The following is a 22,537-nucleotide window of genomic DNA, read 5'->3' as shown; positions in this document are numbered from 1 at the left end:
CTGTGAGCCAGGCGATGGTTAGCCTAGCTTAGCATAAAGACTCGAAACGGGGGGAAACAGCGAGCCTGGCTCTGTCCACCTCTAGAGCACCTCTAAAGCTCGGTAACTAAGATGTTATATCTCACTTGTTTAATCATAGCTGTCTGCAAGACAGCGAATGGGTGTATTTTTCCAAAAGATCAAACTCTTCCTTTGAGAACCGTGTTTGTTTAGAGCACTTATCAAAACTGCAAAGTGCTTAAAGAGATACACGAAACCAGGCAGCACACAAAAATCCACACAAGCAGTCAGGTAAATTGAAATTAAATTCACGCCTGAGTCAAAAAGGAAGAATGAATTAATAAATTAAATCCTGAAACGTGGTGGTCAGTGAAGTGGAGCCTGTCTAGAGTACTTTACACAGTCGAGCAAACAGGGACGTAATTGTTAACAGCAAAGTAATAGTAATATCTGAATTTTAGTTTGTCTGGACGTGGCTTAAGGTCGTCGTCAGAAAAAAAAACTGTCCCAAGAGCAATAATGCTTGAATGATATATTTTGTCAACCAAAGTGGCTCCACTGGAGAGAAAATTCTCTCTCCAGAGGAGCCACTTACTTAAAAATGTCATTGTTTTTTTCTTAAAATAACAGCTTTGTCTAATCTTAATAACATTATATAGACATCTGGATCTTACAAGACAAATCTCTTATGTCCAGGTATTTGTCGTATATCTCCTTATAACGAGAAAAACCTTTCTCCATAATGTACGTAAATGCTTGAACTCAGTTGTCATTTAAATCTGTTTAGAATGAGAAAGTTTTTTTTGTTATAACCAGAAAATGTTCTTGTTATATCCAGATAGCTCTTGTCATATCACTTGATATTTTATCTCTCATTAGGAAGAGAAGATTTTTCTCATTATAACAAGATGCCTTGACGTTATAAGATAATTTTCTCTCTTTATTGACAAAAATGTCAGAAATATTTTTTAATCAATGACAGATTATTAGAGGCTGCCAGTCTCTAATAAACTGGGGGGGGTTCTATTGTCATTATGCTAATATCTCAAAAATAATGTAGCGATCATTATATTAAGATGATTAGAAAAGGCACCTTGTCCACATGCTAAGAAAACATGTAACTAAGAGGCAAACAAAATGAAGCACATTTATTACTCGCCTCACTGCTGATTTAAAAATCCTGTCCTGCCCCCCAGGCTGCATTAGCCGTGTGGATCACCGTGTTGAGGTTCATGGGCGACCTCCCCGAGCCCAAGTGCCAGATGGTCATTAACGACGGCAGCGAAAAGATCCCCGTCATGACCAAGATCTACGAAACCCTCGGCAAGAGGACCTACAAGAGGGAGCTGCAGGAGCTGCAGGTGGAAGGAGAGGTGAGAGGAAATGGACAGGAGCGTGCTGTTGAGCATTTTGCTGACTGGGGACAGTAGCCATCCAGATGGTCGGGTGTAGCGACAATAGCAGTAGCTGGGATCAAACTGTCTTCACGTGTACAAAACGTCATTGCCCTCCCACGTTTGTGTCTGCAGAACAGCTCCATAGACAGCCAGAAGAGGAACAGCGTGAGACATAAACTCGTGTCTCTCACCCTGAAGAGGAAATCCAAGATCGCTGAGGAGGTGAGATGCAAACCAGCGAGAACCTTTGACGCTCTCACCGGTAGTTTATCGTTATACATTATTGTGTATTTCATAAACGGTTAAGAGGGTTTTTCCCAAATTTCTAGACTGTAGCTCTGTGTGAATTGACACAGGGAGCGCTTTGACGAATTCCAGCCTCTGTCAAATTCTGTGTTGCCTGGTCCAAGGACACACAGGAGGTTTGCGTCAATGTGTAGCCTAAGCTCCATCTCGCCTCATTAAGGCCTAATGACAGAACAGAGATAAAGTGATATATGTGGGATGAGCAACTGGGGAGTGAGAACACTGAAACTGACCCTAATTGGTAACGAACCAAAGTTGGGAGTGGGATATCCTGAATATTAAAGGGTTTGCATAAGCCTATATATTTGGGACAACACCCTGATATTGTTGGAGAATCAGAACTGGAGAATCGGACTCGACCGGACCCTCGCAGGCTTTTTAATTTGACCTCAATGATTCTCTCCCTGCAAACTATGTATACCTGATTTTTATGAATAAAGAAAACTCCAAAGGAGCATCGACATGCTGGGCATCACTCTTCTCCACTCAAGAAGTTCAAGGTCGTGATATACGACAACATCCCCTAACTTTAGACCAACACTGCCGGTAGCAGATGTTTTTGGTACGAAACGCTGCTTGTGCGTTCTCACGCGGTCTGTTATCGTTGGGGTGCAAACAGAGTGGCAAAGTGTGAGGCGCCAGGCAGAGGCACGGATCAGAGCGGTGGGAAATTCAAACGCTTTGTCGTTACAGTTGAGAACAAAACACGGCACCGCTGTTTGCTGAATTCATCTAACATTGACCCAGAACTCAAAAGTAGAACGCTTAAACTGTAGATTATGTTTTCAGTTTCATCAGCAGCGTCATCTTTAGCTTTCGCCCTCGTTTGTGGCACAAGTAAACATCATTTTAAGCTCAGTGATTGGATATTTCTTTCCGAAATGCACCTTGAGAGTCGTACTTAACGTCTTCCTCGATGTTTTTATTCACACTAGCTTGTACCTTCAAATTTTTATATCAAAGAACCAGATATTTTCTAAGACACTCATTGTTTTTTTGTTTTGTATCGATGTTTCGACCGAAGGAGTCTCGTGGCTATCCGAGCCGCAGAAGTGCTCCAGCTGTGAGTCGCATAATGTTGTCTGTGGGAAAAACCAATGGGGCTTTTACATCCAGAGCTCAAATACCTTCTGCCCCTTCTCAACCCTGTACCCTCTGGACAAAATTTGCCGTCTCAAGGTACACAAAAACTTGAATAAAAGCTCTAATCATTTCCCTGCTTGTGTGGAGGGTTTCCCTGTTTTTTTGTTGTTTTTTTTACACCTGGAACCATCGTTGAGTAACTAAATTTAGTCCACGTTCCTTTGGTCGAAATGCAGGAGAAAAAACTCTTCCCCTACTGGGAAAGTTCCTGTCGTGGAGACGCTGTGATTGACAACCAGTTTAGGCTTGATCCAGTCAACAAAAAGTACGTCATTCTGCACCCAGTCATTCCAGATGTGGATGACGCTGGCTAAATTTCTCGTTAAGGGACAGGCTGATCGCGTTCTGAGCGGAGACGTTCGGTTCAAGTGTTGGTTGAAGAGTTCTGTTTCCCTTTAACGTCTGTGGCAGGTGACCAGGCGGTTCACAGAGGGCGACTGCGGCCTCGAGGGGAACAGCATGCTGGAGGACCGACCCACCTCTAACCTGGAGAAACTTCACTTCATCATCGGCAACGCCATCTTACGGCCCGCCCTCAGGTGACCTACGAGCAGCCGTAGTTTTGGTGTCGCGGCCTCCTTTGACGTGTAACCTGTGGTATTCGTGGTAATTGGACAGATAGCTGTCAAAAATGTGATTTAAAATAGATTTTGCTGCGGATCAGCTAATTGCATGTCTGACAGACATTCAGCGCAGCCGCTAATTTACCACATCACCCTATTTTGGATGTGGATCATGGCTTGCATTTCTCAAACTGCTAAAGATGGAACTTTGGACCTAAGTGAAAGATAAAAGTAAAACTCCTTCTCACAAACTGAAGAATACATAGAGCTCCAGAGGTGTCTTAAGAGTATTCTAAAGCTGGCATTCATTTTCTTTGCACTTCACTTCACATGCGTCTTGATTGTTTGCACTTGTCGATGATGGTACTAGATTGACATTGATTTCTCTTTCTTCTTCCTCTTCTTCGTACACCTATATATATTTAGCGCCTATATATTTTTTTTTACACTGTAAATATATTGTATTTTTTTATTTTTTTGTAGAATTTAAAATCGCGTGTTTTCGCAGAGTAACATTTCAGTGAGTAAAATGTAAAATGTGAGTATGAACAGGATGGCAGACATAGATTAAATCCTTGCATCTGATTGGCTGTTCTTGCTCCGAGTAAACATGTGATCAATCATGTCATCACTTGAGAGCTGCTCTCTCAAGTGATCTCACTCTCACACTTCACCGTAAGTACTTTTCACTTCACTGTACTTTTTTTTTTTCTTTTCTTCAGACCACTCTTAAACGTAGAAGTTTGATATGTACAAGCCCTGGTTGTTCTTCTGCTGTGGTTTCTCTGTCGCAGGGATGAGATCTACTGTCAGATCTGCAAACAGCTCAGCCAGAATCCGTCCAAGAGCAGCCACGCCCGAGGATGGATCCTGCTGTCTCTCTGCTTGGGCTGCTTCGCCCCCTCCGAAAAGTTTGTCAAAGTGAGAAACCTCTGACTCATTTCTGATGGGTGTACAACCCGATGTAAGGTGATACTAAAGCTTCTGAGAAATGCATTTCGCCAATTACTTGATGATTATATGTCTTTTGTGGTGTTTTCCTTCTTCATACGTCGCTTGCTCTTACTGTTTCCTACTCATACTACACGCGTGTAATTACTGGTGAAAACATTCAGGAAATTAAGACTGAATGCGAGTGATGAATGCACACTGAAAAAGGCAAGAAGGATGTTAAAAAGTCAGCAATCTCCTGTTTTTTAACCACTTCACAACAATATAACTGCTTTGCTGACTTTCCATTCCTTTCCCATGTCTAAACTTCATCAATCCCACAATCAGGAGCAGTTTTTCGTTAGGAAAAACACAGTATACGCCATGAGAATAACTCTGCAACGTTGAGAAATCAATCCGGACTGAGCAGAACAGAGGAAATAAAACTGCAGAAGACAAGAGTCCAATTGAGGGTATAGACAGAATAAAAATCAATTAATGAAAACACTCAAAGTCACAACATCTGTCTGTCTCTGTCGCAAAAGCTCGGGAGTCTGAGGTTGAAGAAAGAAACCGAAATCCATCCAGTCATCAAAGAAAAAAAAATAGAAGAGATTAAAGCTGACAAAGTAAATGAAGAATCCGCTTAAATACCGTTTATAGTCGCTTATATTAGTATGAACAGAAAATTAACCGGCAGCTGTTTCGATAATTGCATACAATTAATTTTTTTCGAGCAAAATTACCAGACATTTCCCAGTTTCAGCTCATCACTGTAGAGATGTACCGCTTTTCTTTGTCTTATGTGATTTTAAACTGAAAATCTTTTGTTTTTGGACTGTCGGTCAAACAAAACAAGACGACCAAAGACATCAGGTTGGGCTTTAACAAGCATTCTTCATTATTTTCTCACATTTTATGGACCACACAGTTCATCGAGAAAGGTGATCTGGGGATTTCTCTTTGTTAATCCATTTGGCGGTGGATGTTTGATGCATCAGGCCCTTTATTTTACTCAGGCTCGGTGACTTAATGGAGGTTTTTTTCTCTAACTCACTGTCTTTTTCCCCTTTTCCTCTCTGTTTCCAGTATTTACGGACTTATTTGAACAACGGTCCCCCTGGTTACGCTCCGTATTGCGAGGAAAGGTTGAGGAGGACGTTCGTCAATCGCACACGGACTCAGCCGCCGTCATGGCTGGAACTGCAGGTACCGAACGTGCTTCTTGCTCTGTGTTCGTCTTGCCTGCTCACTTCAGGGCCTGAAAAGTCTTAAAAAGCAATGAATTCTGTTACCGCAAAAATGTCAAAATGTCAGTAGGCGTTTAACGTTTAACAAATTAACTTACATAAATTCACCTACCCATCCATTTTATGCCAGTTATCCGATTCAGTTAATTATATCATTAGAAATGATTGTTGCGTACTGCTGGGAAGTGCTGAAAAAATGTGATATAACAATAAATAATTCTGGGCCTCACCGTCCCTACTGGTCATGAGAAGTTTTAAATCCAACACACCGGACCCCTGCAGAAAAACCCTGCTGATGCTTCCAGCCAGATTATGCTGATAAAGTGTATAGAGCAGAACCAGCACGTCCTAACCATTTTAAAAATATCTTAAGTCAGTTCATGTAAGAAAAACAACAAAAAAAACAAGTAAATAAATAAATAAAAGTCCAAATCTACAAGTTGGGTCAGGTTATTTTACACATTTGTGTTTCAGCTTTACAGGAAGTACTAAAATATTCCTTATTCCAGAGAATTCTGTATTTAATTTGATTTTCATTGACGTAGAACGCTTTAATTGATATTAAATACTGGAACTTGAATCTTTTTTTTTGGTTGGTTGTTTGTTTGTTTTTGTTTTTTCGTCCCCCAGGCCACTAAATCTAAGAAGCCCATCATGCTACCAGTAACATTTATGGACGGCACCACCAAGACCCTCCTGGCGGACTCGGCCACCACCGCCAGCGAGCTCTGCAACGCTCTGGCGGACAAGATCAACCTGAGAGATCGATTTGGCTTCTCGCTGTACATCGCCCTGTTTGACAAGGTAAAACCAGGACCGTGGAAAGATTGTGAGGCACTTGGCCCCCCCCCGGGAGCAGGCATGTAAAAGGCCCCCCAGCCATCATTCATGCACCCAGACTGAAACGACTACTGACAATGTGACTGTGTAGTTGTTTTATGTCTCTTTGTGGCCACTTTGCGTTTCTTTGTAGTCGCTGCTTTATTTTGTGTCTCTTTGTGGTTGTTTTGTGTCTCTTTGTAGCCATTTAATTATTTTTTTTTTGTTTCTTTGTCCATCCTATTCACATCAATGAGGGTAGGCTTAATTACAGAAACAGCTCTCTATATCACGCTATACAATTCGTCTGCTCCGCGAACTGCAGCCTCCAAAATGACCAAACAGTTGAACCAGCACAAAGACTGAACATTATAACCTTCACGAAGGGAGGATTTATTGCCGGACTGTTGGATCAGACTGCGTTAGTTTTAGTTAGGTGTACCTAACAAACTGCCAACTGAGTGTATATTGTGCACCTCCCGATGTAATATTGGCCTCTGATTGAAAGACATAGCCATTTTTCTCAGATATGGTGGCGATTGCGTATGGTGGTTGTATATTCGCCGTTTTACGGGAATGAAATTTGCGGAACTGCCTCTGTCAGGTGTCGTCGTTGGGCAGCGGCAACGACCACGTCATGGACGCTGTCTCCCAGTGTGAGCAGTATGCGAAGGAGCAGGGCGCCCAGGAGAGGAACGCCCCCTGGAGGCTGTTCTTCAGGAAGGAGATCTTCACCCCCTGGCACAGCCCCGCTGAGGACTACGTCGCCACAAACCTGATTTACCAGCAGATTGTCCGAGGGGTGAAGTTTGGAGAATACCGCTGCGAGAGGGTGAGCATCTTTGTATTGTTCAGCATACAGTTGATGCATTTCATGGTGGTTTATTCATTTCTTTTCTTTTTTTTGTACATAAAACAAAATTTTGTTTTCTCATGATCGTCTCTTCGCTCTGCATCTTGTCTCTAAGGAGGAGGACTTGGCAGAGCTGGCCTCTCAGCAGTACTATGTGGATTATGGCTCTGAGATCCTCCAGGATCGCCTGCTCAGCCTCATCCCCTCCTACATCCCCGACAGAGAAATCACCTCAACCAAGACTACAGAGAAGTGGGCTCAGCTGATCATCAACGCCCACAAAAAGGTATCTGCCAGGGTAGTCGCCAAAATTTCTTTTTGAGCTTTTTGAACAGCGACGGTAACTGACTACAACTGATTGCGCAGGGACTACACACGAAGAGGAGGCTGAACACACAGAAGGTGAAGGAGGACGTGGTGGATTTCGCCCGTTTAAAGTGGCCTTTACTCTTCTCACGCTTCTACGAGGCCTTCAAATTCTCAGGTTGGACACATAAAAGCACAGGCGGTCCGCAGTCTCACAGTAAGGGTCACGGTGGATCTTTGTGTTACCCGTGGAGGTGACGCATGTCTGTATGTTCGCAGGGCCCAGTCTGCCAAAGAACGACGTGATCGTGGCAGTGAACTGGACCGGGGTTTACTTTGTGGACGAACAGGAGCAGGTCCTTCTGGAGCTCTCTTTCCCAGAGATCACTGCTGTGTCCAGTAGCAGGTATGATAACACCACATTCCGTGAAGCAACAGCCGTAACCAAAGCTGTGCGTCATCGTGAAATTGGGTATGATGACTTGTGTGTGCGGTTTCATCAGAAGTGAGACATGGTGATGATGCCTAGTTCCATGGTCCGCTAAATATAACGCACCATCGAGTGAGAAATTCACAAACATCATGGTGTCTCAAGGATTACTGGACAAAAAGGTATTAAAATGATTATTGTGTGTATTTCGAGGTCCCATCACTTCAGCTGTTGTGGCACATTCTCCCCTCTCGCCGCTTACTAGCTCAGTTTAGCTCTCGAACAGGCGGCTCAGGCAACAGTCGTTCCAGCCGTGTTGCACAAAACGGAGCGAACCCCTTTTTCACTGTATTCCAACGACGTACCTCTCCACATGGGAGAGAACAATACCGTTTCATTATATCACGCATGGGTTCGATAGCTTCAGCTCAATTTTTGAATTTCGGACAAGCTGGTTAAAGTCTGCGTCACTATCACTTAATAACTCACAAAAGCACATTTTTTGGTCTTTGGCTCGGGGCTTAAATGTTGAAACAAAAACATAATGGAGATTTTTTTTTTTTTCCTGGATATTCTACCGATAGAAAAAACTAACATGTTAATAAGTCACGTTAGGTCACGAGCATCAACAAGCCACGGATCTTAAGGTCGTGGTTTTCTTGTTAGTGAGTGAGGATTTATCTATTTAGCACTTAACAAAACAAAGTTCTCAAGGTGCTCCACAATTAAGGCATTAAAATGTCAAACAAGAAGTTTAGATCAACAAAATAGAATTTCCTGAACAGGAATAATATCAACAAGAAGCAAAATATCAGTCAAGAAATGTGAAGGAATGCGAATGAGTCTTGAGAATTTTTTTTTTTAATTGGATAATTAAATAGTAAGAGGTAAAGTTAAGGGGCAAAGACTTTCATTTTAAATGGAGCTCCGAGAACTTGACCAGTAGCCTTTAAGTTACCATACGGATACAACGATTCAGGAATGTGCTCGGGGGCTTCAACGTGTAGAGCCTGAGAGCTGTGACGAAAATTTCATGTTGAATTATAAACTTTACTGCTTTTAAAACTGCTTACATAAGTAGCAACGCTTTGCACATTTTCTTTATCTTAACAGTTTTCACCAATGTTGCAGCTGAGCTCCAGCGTTGCGAAAACTGGAAAAATAACAGCGACAGACAGGCTTGTTAATCAGAGGACAGCTGAAGCAGGCACGTGCCACAAACTCTCACCTTTAATGTGGTGGGAAGAGTTGGCGTTTTCTGTGTCATATAGAAAATTAAATTTTGACACAGCTTGTGACCTGTGGTTTGCCAGAACGTGTCTGCCTTTTTACTCGGTACAGTATCTGCCGCTAGTTTGTCTCATGCTCCTGATGAAACCTGCTGATGTTTGAAGTTGTTTTGTTGTCGGTTTTTCTAGCTGACAGATCCAGAACTTCTGATTCTGATACAAGATATTGATTTATTGCCTCTCAGATAAATCGTCTGTAGAACTTTCTGTGGTCGGAAAGTTGGTTAACATCCAGGAAAACGTATAGTATATTCCTTTAAAAAAACTTTTTTTATGGTTAGGATCTTCTACTTGTGAGAACTACTGCATTATGTCCATGTTTTGGAGTTGATGTTACACATTATGGGAAGCATGTTGTTAAAGCCAAATTTTTTATTTTTTTTTTCAGAGGGGGGAAACTCCAGGGCCAGAGTTTTACCTTGGCCACCATGAAAGGAGACGAGTACACGTTCACCTCCAACAATGCAGAGGACATCCGCGATCTGGTGGTCGCCTTCCTCGAGGGTCTGAGGAAGAGGTCCAAGTATGTGGTGGGACTGATGGACTGCCCCAACCCTGGTGAGATTCATTGATTGTTCCAAAAGAAAGCGTGTTTTGAGGCATAGTTTCGTCCGTAGGGGCATCACTTTCTGGAGATTGACGGTATAATTGGTAAAACTGCTGCTTCTGTAGACATGTTTTTTAAAGATCTGAACGGTTAAACTTGGAATATTTCTAAAGTACCTGCGATCTTTATCTCGCAGCGGGGGTGGACTCCACATTCCTGAGTTTCTCGAAGGGGGATCTGATCATCCTGGACGAACACGACGGGGAGCATGTGATGAACTCCGGCTGGGCTCACGGCATCAACGACGGGACCAAACAGAGAGGAGACTTCCCTGCTGACTGTGTCTATGTCCTGCCCACTATCACCAGACCACAGTATGACATCGTGGTGAGTGCGGCCACGGCAACTATCAACGTAGATTATTGGTTATTGGTTGGTCTTAGTTTCCAAGCCCCACCAGACAGCTGTCGGTAGGGGCTCGCCACTGCTGATCGGGAAAGACCCCCGGAGCCCTGCTCGGAGAAGCTCCGATCCGGTCGTCTGGACACACCGGCTCGTTTCCCCCCGCATCCAATTACGAAAACCCGCTGCTCACTTAAAGCACAACCCCAATTAAAATTATCAGTGCACATTTTTCATCTCAGTCTTGCAGAGAAAGTGTATTTCCCAAAGTGTTTTAACCATTCCCTGTAAGAACACACCATTGGTGTGTGAATCGACCGAAGTCTTCCACCCCCCCTTTTCACTCTCTCTCTCTCCCTCCCCCTCAGGCTCTGGTGACAATGACTCCTGATCAGAGGCGAGAATCCATCAGTTTGTCCCAGATTAACCTCTCCGGCATCGAGGACAAAACAAAGGCCTACACGCTGGAGGAATTCTCCTACGACTACTTCAGGTGTTGATTCTAAGCCTTTACATGCAAATATACAAACATCGTTTAGAGATTTTACTCCATATTTCAAAGAGTAATTGTGAGCACTGATCTTTTAGTATAATCTTTCTTTTTTTTTTATTTTATTGCAAATATATCTTATCCTATTTATTAAACTTCACTCCGCGTCTACTCTGTGTCATGTCATCGTCATCAGTCAGTTGCTGGCCTACATTAGTAGCCCACTAGTACCTGTTACGTCTTACCCGGGTTTCAATTATGTTCGGGACATGATATGAAGCATTACCTGGTTTTTAACACCTCCGTATGATTCTGACATGATCAGGTTGCTGATTCCTCTCTGTCATTTCTGTACTGGGCTGCAGCAACCATCCGATATTTATTTTTTACTTCTGTTTTTTGACAAAAACTCTTTGTTACTACACAACTTACAGTGCACACTTGAGGCCTGCTTTAAACATTAGAGACGTGATATCGCTTGACAGCTCCGCATTAAGAGAATATAACACGCTCGTGTCCAGTCATATTTTATACCGTGCCCTGTAGTATTTTCTCTGTAATATCGAAGCTGAGGTGATGTCAGCGTGAATCCGTCACATGAACGGTCTGGACAGGGTTTAACCTCGGCATTCACGACAAACTGAAAAAATTTAACCAACAGCAGTAGTCCGGAGGTGTGGCCCACTGAAATAGCTGCAAAACCGTCCCTTTGCTAATCAATTGAAACAGCTGGCCGGCGTTTTTGAAGATTTGCAGCTCAGCAGGTCAGTTGTGTTATTTATTGGCCCCGAGACGATCCACAAGATAGAGATTTTTAGATATTTTCATTCTTATTTCTGGGTGTAATCATTATATATATATATTACAGGCTGTCTTTTGTTAACCATCCACAATATTTAGCTATTTAAAGCCGTTTTAAGCAAGAATGTTGCATAGAAATGTGTGAGCGTTTGATCATTTCCACCCACCCCTCCCGCATGTGTCCAGGCCCCCCCCTAAGAGCACCCTGAGCAGGGTGATGATCTCTAAAGCCCGAGGGAAGGACCGTCTGTGGAGCTGCACCAGGGAGCCTCTCAAGCAGCCTCTGCTGAAGAAAGTCTTGGCTCACGAGGAGCTCTCCCAGGAGGCCTGCCTGGCCTTCATCGATATCCTTCTGTCGAGGGTGTGTCGGTACTGCTGTGCGTGTTTTAAACGTTTGCATCCATGGATCTATTTTTTTTTTTTTTGTCTTTAATCTCTTGTTTTATTCTCTTTAGTGTCCTAACCTACTCCCAATATGCCCAATTAGTTTGAAGTGTTTGTATCTTATTCTCTTAATTTATTGTTTTATCACAAATATTTTATACTTTCAAAACTCGAGACAATAATGTAGGTTGAAAATATGCACCATCAATATATGGAACGGCCGAGTATTAGTATGGAAACAAGAACCATCAATTAGTGCTTAAAGTATAAGTCTGCCAACATACATTATTTTTCTTACTGTAAATAAATCCATCCAGTTTATTTTAATTACTTCATACATTTGACACTGAAAACCACTTGAAAACAACGTTTGTTTTTTTTCCATTTTTGTTTTTCTGAAGCTTTGTTATCATTTTTCTTATTCTATCATCACTTTCATTAACTTTCGCAAGATCTTTCAAATAATCCAGTCGTTCGATTAAGGCTGCAACTAACAGTTATTTTCATCATCAGCTCCTCTGCCAGTGGTTTTCTCTAAAACGTCACACAAGAGTGAAAAATGCTCCTCACAATTTCCCAGAGCTCTTCAATTTTTTTCTGTTTTTGTCTGACCAGCAGATCAAAACCCAACGATATTCAGCTCAGTCTAAAATGTGAAACAAGGAAAAACCAACCAATCCTCACATACGGGAATCGGGAACCATCGCGTTTTTTGGCCTTTTTGCCCTAAAAAATGACTTAATGATTGATTTTCTGTCTATATTCGATTTAATCGACTAATTGTTTCAGCTCTGCGTAATCGGTACCACCATGACAAAAGACACGCAGACAGTTTTAGTGTTGTTGTTAACCATCTCACAGCTTGGGTCCAAATTATTTCAACGGTCCCAGTGAGCACTGAGGAAAGAATCAGATTTCATTTACACCATATCCACACACATCTGAGACTTAAGAAAACTCTTGCGTCTTCTTTAAGTTTTAAAATCTTCTCACTTTTGTTATGATTTTCTTTATTCTTGTCTTCTTTAAACTGTATAAAATATCTTTTGTTTATTGTAGTAAATTGTCACCAGACAACCATATTTCCTGTTCCTGTATCAAATGATTTTCCGGTCCAAAAATCGAAGACGTCCGCGTTGTTGTTGTGGTAACGGTCGATGTCCTTAACCGTGCCTGTACCCGTGATGAAGTACATGGGCGACTACCCGTCCAAGCGAGCGCGCTCTGTCAACGAGCTCACCGATCAGATCTTTGAAGGAGCGCTGAAGGCCGAGCCGCTCAAAGACGAGATCTTCTGTCAGATTCTCAAACAGCTTACCGATAATCACATCAAGTGAGTCTGAAACACGCACACACACACACTTCAAAAACAGGACATTGTCAACAACTGGTGGTCCTCCCATAAATGCACGTGCCTTGGCTTTCGTACACTGTAAGAAACACATTATGGGGTTGAAGGCTGGTGTACATACAATAGGTAAACTACATGGACAAGAGTATGCGGAAACCTGATCATATACACCCACAAGTGACTGTTAAACTGTGGGCACGGAGGGAGATGTGTAAGGTAACGATATCCCATCAGGTGAAGGTGTATCCCAGTCTTCTAAAAAACAGGTAATCAACGCCATCAGCAGTTGGAGCAGAAGCGGCGGCGGCGGCCGTGACACGCAGCTTATGGAGGCAATTAAGGGGACTTTAAAACACCCGACAAAAATCCCATTCCCTCCTGGGGTCAATGCAAATCGGAACACGCAGACACGATGCGCATATTTTTAGACTCAGTGTGATTTAGACTCTCTGAGGATATCATAATCTATGTTGTGCATTGCAAATAAACGTCCAAAAACCCACTGAGAAATGTTTTTAAAGAAAGAAGCTCTTCACGCTCCGGAACTTGCCCGAGAATCATCACGTTTTTTAAGTTTTCCTTGGTATCAGAGTAATCCAGGGATAGCTGTCTGTACAGCCACGCGTACGTTGCAAACAGAAACTTCTAATTTCTGGTTCAGCATACGTTTAAAGTTACCAGTTCGCCAAAACATGAACTAATACAGGGGACTCAAGCACAGCAACTCTCCAACTCACACTATAGCAGTGTCTTTGATATGTTTGTGCCAGATGAACATCCAGACTCATTTGCGCGGGTTGTAAATGGCTGTGCGGCTTATAAAGGGCTCTACGCTGCGTATTGTTAATGTAATTGCTGCCGCCTTCGGAGAGGTGATGCCAACAGATGTAATCATGTGCAGACATTCACACCTGACGCCAGGGCGGTTTCATTTCTCTCCTGACCGGTTCTGTCGCATTTCCAACACCCCTGATGTTTTTTTGTTTTTGTTTTTTTCCCTGCATGAAGGCTTAGGAAATGTGTTAATCGCAGAGACTGGCTGAGTTTCTGACCTGCGCCTGGATGAAGCTTTTTCTGATCAAGTGATCAAGTACCAGTCCCTGGAGGCAAATATCAGGGAGCACTGACATGTTCACAAACAAAGAAAAAGAGCTAGACAGCTGGTGAAATGTTGCCCCATCTCTGCTGTAATGCTTAGCCCAACTCTGTGTGTGTGTGTGTGTGTAGGTACAGTGAGGAGAAGGGCTGGGAGCTGCTGTGGCTCTGCACTGGTCTGTTTCCTCCCAGTAACATCCTGCTGCCACACGTCCAGAAGTTCCTCCAGGCCAAGAAACACTATCCACTGGCTCCAGACTGCATGCAGCGGCTGCAGAAAGCCTTACGGTAACACACACACACACTTTACGTATTTTTATCTCCTGCGTGCTCTCCATTCTGCTCCGCTTACATCCATTTCATCCCTCCTGTTTCATCTGTTGTAGAAATGGATCGAGAAAGTACCCTCCTCACCTGGTGGAGGTGGAGGCCATCCAGCACAAGACCACTCAGATCTTCCACAAAGTTTACTTCCCGGATGACTCAGACGAGGTCAGTGACGACTTACATCCAAAATGTATCTTATTATATTAACCTGTGCGTGTATAGAAATATATTCATGTATACAGCAAGTGAGTTAACATACAACAAGAAGACCCAGAGGCAGACTGCTCTGACTAAATCACAGCCGCACCAGCGTTTGCTCCGGCCGGCTCTAATCACATCAGGCGACCGCACTAGCGGGCGCTGGGCTGGTTGGTTGGAGGAGACCTGGGCACGATGGTCCACCGAGTGCAGAGGGCTTCCACAGCAGGACCGACCTATCCCGCTGGCGGCGCCGCACAGCCGTCTGAAGCGAAAGAGCCCGGACCACACACAACAAGCGTTTTTGACATTATCCAAAGGGTTCCGAATGATCTTTATGAGCCCCCAAAGCCGGAAAATGGTTGTAAATGGATCATCGGTATATTCCCTCAACTTACTTTAAATAATGAAAACAATCAGATACAAGGTTTACATCAAGCAGCATCGACATTGTTGTCATGTACTCTACATGCCCGTCTGTAAACCTGCCAAACTGAATATCTTTGTGAAATTCTTTTTTTCTCTCTCTCCAATTTCACAGTTTCTTTCTGCATATTTCACGTATACTGCCAGCAGCTGTTTCAGTTTTGACCTGTTTGCGTTCGCAGGTGTTTGAGGTGGAGTCGAGCACCAAAGCCAAGGACTTCTGCCACAACATCTCCGGGCGTCTAATGCTCAAATCCTCCGAGGGCTTCAGTCTTTTTGTCAAGATCACCGACAAGGTGAGGAGGGAACTGCTAGAAAGCTGGACGCTAGTGGGTATCTGTTCCGTAGCTGCAGGAGCTCAGCGGTTTTCCTTCAGTAGAAGGCGCGGCGCTAACAAACAACGCAGACCACACGGCCCCCCCTTCGTCAGTGACTTTGTTGGTGGTGGCGTCACACATGACAGAATCAAGGCTTCCTTTTCAGTAGTGACTGCGGAGCGAATTCGACACAGTTAAAGATTATTGGATCTATTAACGTACAGGCGTTGATGGGAATCTGTCGTTTGGATGTATTATTTATTTATATGGAAAAAATTAAAGTTGCCACGAGTAGCTTTTAGTCAGTGACGCCCGGGTTTCATTTCCATACGCTGAGAATGAAACCAGCAGTTTGACAAAAACAATCTTAGCACAAGGTCAATTTAGTACCTGTTCCGCAGCTCTCTTTTGTATCACGCCAATCTTCTTCAGCATTGTAGCATTGTAGCTGTTCAAATTTCCATTTTTTCTGATCCCTTTGAGGAATTCTCTTGGACATTTTTTTGTCATTTTTTATTCATTTCTTCGTTACTGCGTGTCTATAGAATCTGATGGTGGTAATACGTTATTACCACTGAGAACCTGTTCTGGAGAATAAATCTTTTACATCAACACCATCAGATGCTTTTACGGAGAACATCAGCTTTGTGATTGGTTTTCCAGGTTATCAGCGTGCCCGATGGCGACTTCTTCTTCGACTTTGTGAGGCACCTGACCGACTGGATCAAGAAAGCCAGACAAATAAAAGACGGTAAAGAGATCGCCCTGTCTTCTAACCTGTCACCGGACACCCCCATGTTTGTGCACAAGCCTGAAAGTAACGTATCCAAAAATAAAAAGGTTATCGTTCTCCGGTCCTGTTGATTAGAGTTATAACCCTGGTCTCCTTTGAAAGGTAATACTTAAAATTTAAAACCAAAAAGTCAGAATGAGTGTAAGAGAAATTGGACCAATGTTACAGAGGCACAAACACGGTAGAAATGTAATGTTTTTTTGGTATTAAAAAAAAAAGTAGTATTGCTGCCAAGGTCAAAACATCCCACGGGTAGGATGGTGTTTTTATAAAAGGTTAAAGTTCCGATTTTCTGTATCTTCTCAATGGTTCATCCGGTTGTAATGGTCACACCGCTGTGTCTTTGGTCTGCAGGTGTAGTGCCTTCGCTGACGTATCAGGTGTTCTTCATGAAGAAGCTGTGGACCAACACTGTGCCGGGAAAAGACTCCATGGCCGACTCGATCTTCCACTACTACCAAGTGAGGGGCCTCCGTAACGGCTCTCAGAAAAAAGAATGAGTCGGGCGAGAGGTGACGACTGCCGCAGGAGGCAGAGGCGAAACGCTGCAGACGGAGATGTTATCAGAACAATCTGTTCAGCTTGTACTCGGCCCTCAGTGGTCCCCGTTTTAATGATGTTCCTCTGTATGTCAGGGGAGACTATTAAAATGCTATCTAGGCGATCTGATCATCACGAAAGAGTTTCATTTTAACCTGCATATTACTCATCTTTTCTTTTTTTTTTTTTTTAAAAACACAAGTTTTTTGATAGGCTTGAATTCTTTCGGAAGGCAGACATCATGTCCACCTGCTGCTGGTACATACGCCGTTCGCTGGACCTGTCACTCTCGAACTAAAGACATTCAAAACACGAATCAGTTGTCAAAACAGGCGGAGAGAGGAAAGCAGAAATACGGGGCGACAGTTTTCGTTATTGATCTGTAAGATATTAAGACGTCGTCTCACACTTGTTTTGCAGTCTTATCGAGGATTATTATTTTTTTCTGGTCAAGGCGTTAAAAAAACAGTTAATGCATGTGGACCCTGAGAACAGTCGTCGCACGCACAGAGTAACTACCTCATTTTAAAGGAGCTTGAAGGGTTTCTCTGAGTTTGGGATCATTTCGGTATGCGTGCCAGTGTTTGAGAATGGTATTTCCCGCGGCACAAAAAAATGGGGGCGTCTAAATTTACTGCCAAATTTTAAAAAAAAAACAAACAAAGTAAAAGTACACAGACAGGCATGTATGTGGCATAGGAGTGACTGTCTTTTCTCTGTAGGAGCTGCCTAAGTATCTGCGAGGCTACCACAAGTGTTCGAGGGAGGAGGTGTACCAGTTGGCGGCGCTGATCTACAGGGTGAAGTTTGAGGAGGATAAATCCCAGTTTCACAATGTTTCCAAAATCCTGAAGGAGCTCGTCCCACAGGACCAGATCCGACACCTGTCCCCCGACGACTGGAAGAGGGTGAGCTGGCATTTAAAAGCGGCAAAGACTGAGGGAGATCTGGTCTAGATACGAGAGTAGTGACACTTACACGTGGAGGAAATTAACTCAAAAAAAGTTTCCTGGCAGAATTTGCGCTGATGATCTGGTGACCCAAAAATTGAACTTGAGCAGATGTACAGTTGTTTCTTAACTTACATATTTATACTCGGCAAACACTTTATTAGGAACACCATACTAATACTGGGCAGGGTCTCCCTCTTGAAACAGCTTCAGTTCCTCGTGGCCTGGATTCCACAAGATGTTGGAAACTTTCCTTTGAGTTTCTGCTCCATCATTTCTGCAGAATTTGTCAGCTGCACGTTCATGGTGCCAATCTCCCATTGTACCAAATCCCAAAGGTTGTTCTACTGGATTCAGATCTCGTCACTGTGGGGGGCCACCGAAGTTCACTGAACTCATTTTCATGTTCACAAAACCAGGTTGAGACGACTGTTGCTTTGTGACCTGGTGCATTATCCTGCTGGAAATAGCCATTAGAAGGTTGATAATCTATGGCCCTACCGGGAAGCACGTGGTCAGTAAACAACACTCAGACAGTCTGTGGCATTCAGACCATGATTTGGTTGGTATTAACGGGCAAACAACTGTGCGTAGAAGACGTTCCCCTCACCATTACACCACCGCCATTATGTTGGACATATGTTGGCATCTTTTTTTTTTTTTTGCCACACCATTCTGACTTAGATTCTAGAGGTTTTGTTGTTGCTGTGCGTGAAAATCCCAGGAGATCAGCAGTTTCAGAAATACTCAATCCAACCCGTCTGGCACCAACAATGACGCCAAAGTCACCGAGATCGCATTTCTTCTTTTTTCCCCCAATTCTGACGTTTGACGTGAACATAAACTGAAGCTCCTGACCTGTACCCGCGTGATTTTATGCACTGCGCTGCTGCCACATGATTGGCTGATTGGATAATTGCACAAATGAGCATGTGCCCAGGTGTTCCTAATAAAGTGCTCAGTGAGTGTGTATCGAAGTACTTTTTTTTTTGTTGGTCCAGAAATTGAACAATAAAAGAAGACCACACATACAGTGAGTATTTTCTAATAGTGACATTAGCTCAATAAGTTAATCACCAGGTAAAAAAAAAGCCAAACAAAATAAACCACAGCTATTTAACCTTTTGTTCAATACAAAATCACACAGGTCTCTATAGGTAATCAATTATCGATAGACATTACAAACTAGACGGAGTAAATTTAGAGTATTACAGGAAGAAGCACACGTGTAATTAATTCTAATGATAAAGTTATTCAAATATATGAATATCTCTGCTAAAGGTATGTCTTACTGGGGGTAAGTGTGTGTAAACAAAATAAATAGTTCAGACGTGTTTTTTAACTGGTTTTTGTCTTCTTTTTTTTTGTGTGTGTGTGTGTGTGTGTGCGTGTGTCTTCTTCGCCAGTCCATCTTGCCGCTGTTCAACAAGCACGCAGGGAAGACTCGGGAAGAAGCCAAACTCTCGCTGCTCAGGATCATTTACAAGTGGCCCACGTTTGGCTCTGCCTTCTTTGAAGTAAAGGTAAAGACGTCAGGCCACAGCGGCTGGTTGATCCCACGCCGAAGGCGAATGTAATTTGATGGGCTCTTGCACACGTTTTGGGACATTTGATCTTCTCAGTCAACTGCAGTGATTCAACATCTGTCGTCCGTCCTCACTTCAGGACGCCGAGGCTACACACGCGGCACAAGGCTGCGAGTAGCGTCCTGTTTGTTTATAATCATTCCGTTTTGTTCTCTCTGCAGCAAACAACTGATCCAAATTACCCAGAAACCCTCCTGATAGCGATCAACAAACATGGAGTCAGTCTGATTGATCCAAAGTCTAAGGTCGGTCCAGATTGATCGTATTTGTGTACGTTAATTTGTTTCCATAATTGATAATCGCTTTGGAAACAAAGGACACGAACGCACATCTCCGTGTGTGTGTGTGTGTGTGTGTGTGTGTGTGTGTGTGTGTGTGTGTGTGTGTGTGTGTGTGTACTGTATCTGCCAACACCAGTCACTCTGTGCTTATTGCTCCTTCTGTTTCCTGTAGGACATCCTCACCACGCACCCCTTCACCAAAATCTCCAACTGGAGCAGCGGCAACACGTACTTCCACATCACCATCGGAAACCTGGTGCGCGGCAGCAAGCTGCTGTGCGAGACCTCGCTGGTGAGCCGTAAAAATAAGAGCCTGGGCCATTTCGCTTCGCTTCCGTTCAGATCTAGACCTGAACCAGTCACTCTGTCCTTGAACCGCGACGTGAAAGCAGCACGTTGGCAGCAGCGGCTTCAGTCCTCTGTGTGTGTGTGTGTGTGTGTGTGTGTGTGTGTGTGTGTGTGGTTTGTTTTTTTGTTTGTTTACGCAGGGACGCTTTCAGGTACAGTGCTGAGTGTAGGTCGCCTGTGTTTTCGGCAGTGTTTTCTGATTTATGGAGTGATTTAAAAACAGATATCCAAACACCTCCATTGTAAAAACCAATCGTATCAAAACCATGCAGTTATCTGAAAAAAAGCAATAAATAAAGAAATGAATGAGTATCAGTCTGTTACAGTACGTCTGACGTCTGACCCCCCCCCCCACTCCCCTCAGGGCTACAAAATGGACGACCTCCTGACCTCTTACATCAGCCAGATGCTGACGACTATGACCAAACAGCGAACCTCCCGGGGCAACAGCAAGTGAGCGGGTGGCTGGAAAGTCATCGATCACGGTCAATCCATCCTGCATTCGCTCTCTCACACGCACACACACACAGCCGCTGTCCACATACACAGAGTGAATACATGTTAAAAAACACGTTTATTTCTTTGAATTGTCCCTCCATGGGTTTATTAAGACAGACGACTGATGGTTAACTGTGACACTGTAATGCCAACGTTTTCATTTATGTTCTTATGTATTGGCCCTGTCTTAAAACTCACCCTTTGCCTTTAAGTGACCTTTTCCCAACATACCACACGGCAAATCGGGTGGATTTTTAAGCTTAATGTAAAACTGCTGGTCACAATTTGTCACTGTACAACTCCAGCAGTGTGCGCATGACATGAATCAGCCAGGTTTCTCTGTTCTCTCTGTGCTGTAAAGTTTTGTTTCATGAGCTCTCGTTGCAACTATTCGCTGACCTTTTGAGGCAGAATTCAGAGCTACGGTGTTTTTCTCAAAGGCAGGCATCAGTGTTAAGACAACAAAACAGCGTCCTGGTTGGTACGTTCTAAAATAAGTAAGTATATAAACAAAAAGACGGGAAATCTGGGCCTGTATTTATCCAGCATCTCAGAGTAGGAGATTCTCAGTGAGGCATTTTTGGTCCCATCATCTGCTGGTATTCAGGCGTGGTAAACCTGCGCGAGGGGCTGGAAATGGGGGAGAGAGGTTCGTTGATGGCTACGGCTTATTTAAAAATTAAATGGTTTTTTTTTTGGCAAAAAACAACAAAAAATTCCGCTTTGAAATAGCGATGATCACAACCAGTAATTTCTGCAGCAATCAAACTTTGATTGCACAGCTCCTCAGATAACGACCGATGGTGAGCTATATTTAAGAGGCACAGTCCAGACGGTAGGTATTTGGACAGTTGGAAACATGTTTTTTTTTTTTGTTCTTTAGGCCCTGAGCTTCAGCACATTCAATTTGAATTAAGATAATGGAAACTGCATCAAAGTGCAAGGTCCCCGCTTTAATTTGAGCGGGTTTCCGTCAATACGGAAATAACTGTGTGGGAGATATAGCACTTTGAACAGTGGGTGGCCAAAGTAATTGGACAGATACACGTGAAGTCAAACAAAAAACATCGTATTTAATATTTTGTGGAAAATCCTTTGTGGGAAAACTGGAAAAAATTGGACAGAAGAAGTGAAGATAAGTTTCTTATTTTAGTTGGGGGGTGCAGTAGATGTGGTGGTAATAGGCTTCACCAGGATGTGTCACGTAGCTGAATCAAATCGTCTGAGACATTAAACTGTATTGACACTGTCTAAGCCAACTGGGTGCTGTTTTATGACACTCAGTGGCATAGTTGAAATTATAATTTGTCGTCGTTTCCAGACCGTTGCTGTTTACAAAAAAAAAAAGGACAATAAGAAATGCAGAAAATAGGCAAAATGTTTGTGTAGGTGAAGATTAATGTAAAACTTAAATCTTATGATGATATTTACCAATTATTCATTTTCATTAGGCTAAACAATGTCAAACCATTTGCACAGATGATAGATCTAATTAACTCATTTAATTTTTTTTGTGTGAATGCAGCTTGTTTTCTGTAACTTCGTGCTGAGTGGTGGGAAAAGAATGAATCTGCACATTATATCAAGGAGCTGTAAACAAGCAATCAGTGTTTATGTCTGCACAACTTGCTGGTTGTGACAGAACAAACTCATCACCGTTTCAAAGCTGTAGTTTCCCTGTTGCTGGAAGGTTGGGAGGACGTTACGAGACGCTCATTTTTGAATCCCGCACAAGTTCCAACCCCAAATTACTTAATTTTTTGCCAAATTGGTTTCTTTAAACTGTTACGAGATTAGTAACAGGATTATAGATTATTTTTTCTGCACGGGCCTGAAACTGATGTTCCCAAAAAGACAAGGTTACTGTTCTTCAGCCATTTCCATTACAGTCTTAACCCTGGTCTCAATCAATCAAGC

General features: G+C 43.1%; 1 protein-coding gene across 2 annotated transcripts in view; it reads left to right on the top strand.

Moving 5' to 3' along the window:
- Positions 1-22,068, top strand: part of myo7ab (myosin VIIAb) — a 48,646-nt gene extending 26,578 nt beyond the window's left edge. The window contains exons 23-47 of one of the 2 annotated variants that reach the window (XM_040149618.1): positions 1,197-1,373; positions 1,530-1,619; positions 3,258-3,385; positions 4,204-4,330; positions 5,429-5,548; positions 6,220-6,393; positions 7,013-7,240; positions 7,377-7,547; positions 7,628-7,745; positions 7,847-7,973; positions 9,675-9,844; positions 10,030-10,220; positions 10,604-10,728; positions 11,713-11,870; positions 13,090-13,243; positions 14,489-14,644; positions 14,743-14,848; positions 15,490-15,603; positions 16,288-16,375; positions 16,772-16,878; positions 17,680-17,865; positions 19,314-19,424; positions 19,655-19,738; positions 19,947-20,066; positions 20,487-22,068. In XM_040149618.1, the coding sequence (XP_040005552.1) occupies positions 1,197-1,373; positions 1,530-1,619; positions 3,258-3,385; positions 4,204-4,330; positions 5,429-5,548; positions 6,220-6,393; positions 7,013-7,240; positions 7,377-7,547; positions 7,628-7,745; positions 7,847-7,973; positions 9,675-9,844; positions 10,030-10,220; positions 10,604-10,728; positions 11,713-11,870; positions 13,090-13,243; positions 14,489-14,644; positions 14,743-14,848; positions 15,490-15,603; positions 16,288-16,375; positions 16,772-16,878; positions 17,680-17,865; positions 19,314-19,424; positions 19,655-19,738; positions 19,947-20,066; positions 20,487-20,579 (3,423 nt within the window). In that variant the 3' untranslated portion in view covers positions 20,580-22,068. Of the gene's footprint in view, positions 1-1,196; positions 1,374-1,529; positions 1,620-3,257; positions 3,386-4,203; positions 4,331-5,428; positions 5,549-6,219; positions 6,394-7,012; positions 7,241-7,376; positions 7,548-7,627; positions 7,746-7,846; positions 7,974-9,674; positions 9,845-10,029; positions 10,221-10,603; positions 10,729-11,712; positions 11,871-13,089; positions 13,244-14,488; positions 14,645-14,742; positions 14,849-15,489; positions 15,604-16,287; positions 16,376-16,771; positions 16,879-17,679; positions 17,866-19,313; positions 19,431-19,654; positions 19,739-19,946; positions 20,067-20,486 lie in introns of both variants that reach the window. The other variant, XM_040149617.1, reaches the window with a different exon arrangement.
- Positions 22,069-22,537: the final 469 nt, after the last annotated feature.

The sequence above is a fragment of the Xiphias gladius genome, chromosome 17 (assembly GCF_016859285.1).
Source record: "Xiphias gladius isolate SHS-SW01 ecotype Sanya breed wild chromosome 17, ASM1685928v1, whole genome shotgun sequence".
In the NCBI taxonomy this organism is placed as follows: domain Eukaryota; kingdom Metazoa; phylum Chordata; class Actinopteri; order Istiophoriformes; family Xiphiidae; genus Xiphias; species Xiphias gladius.
This window is presented reverse-complemented; position numbering and strand designations above follow the sequence as displayed.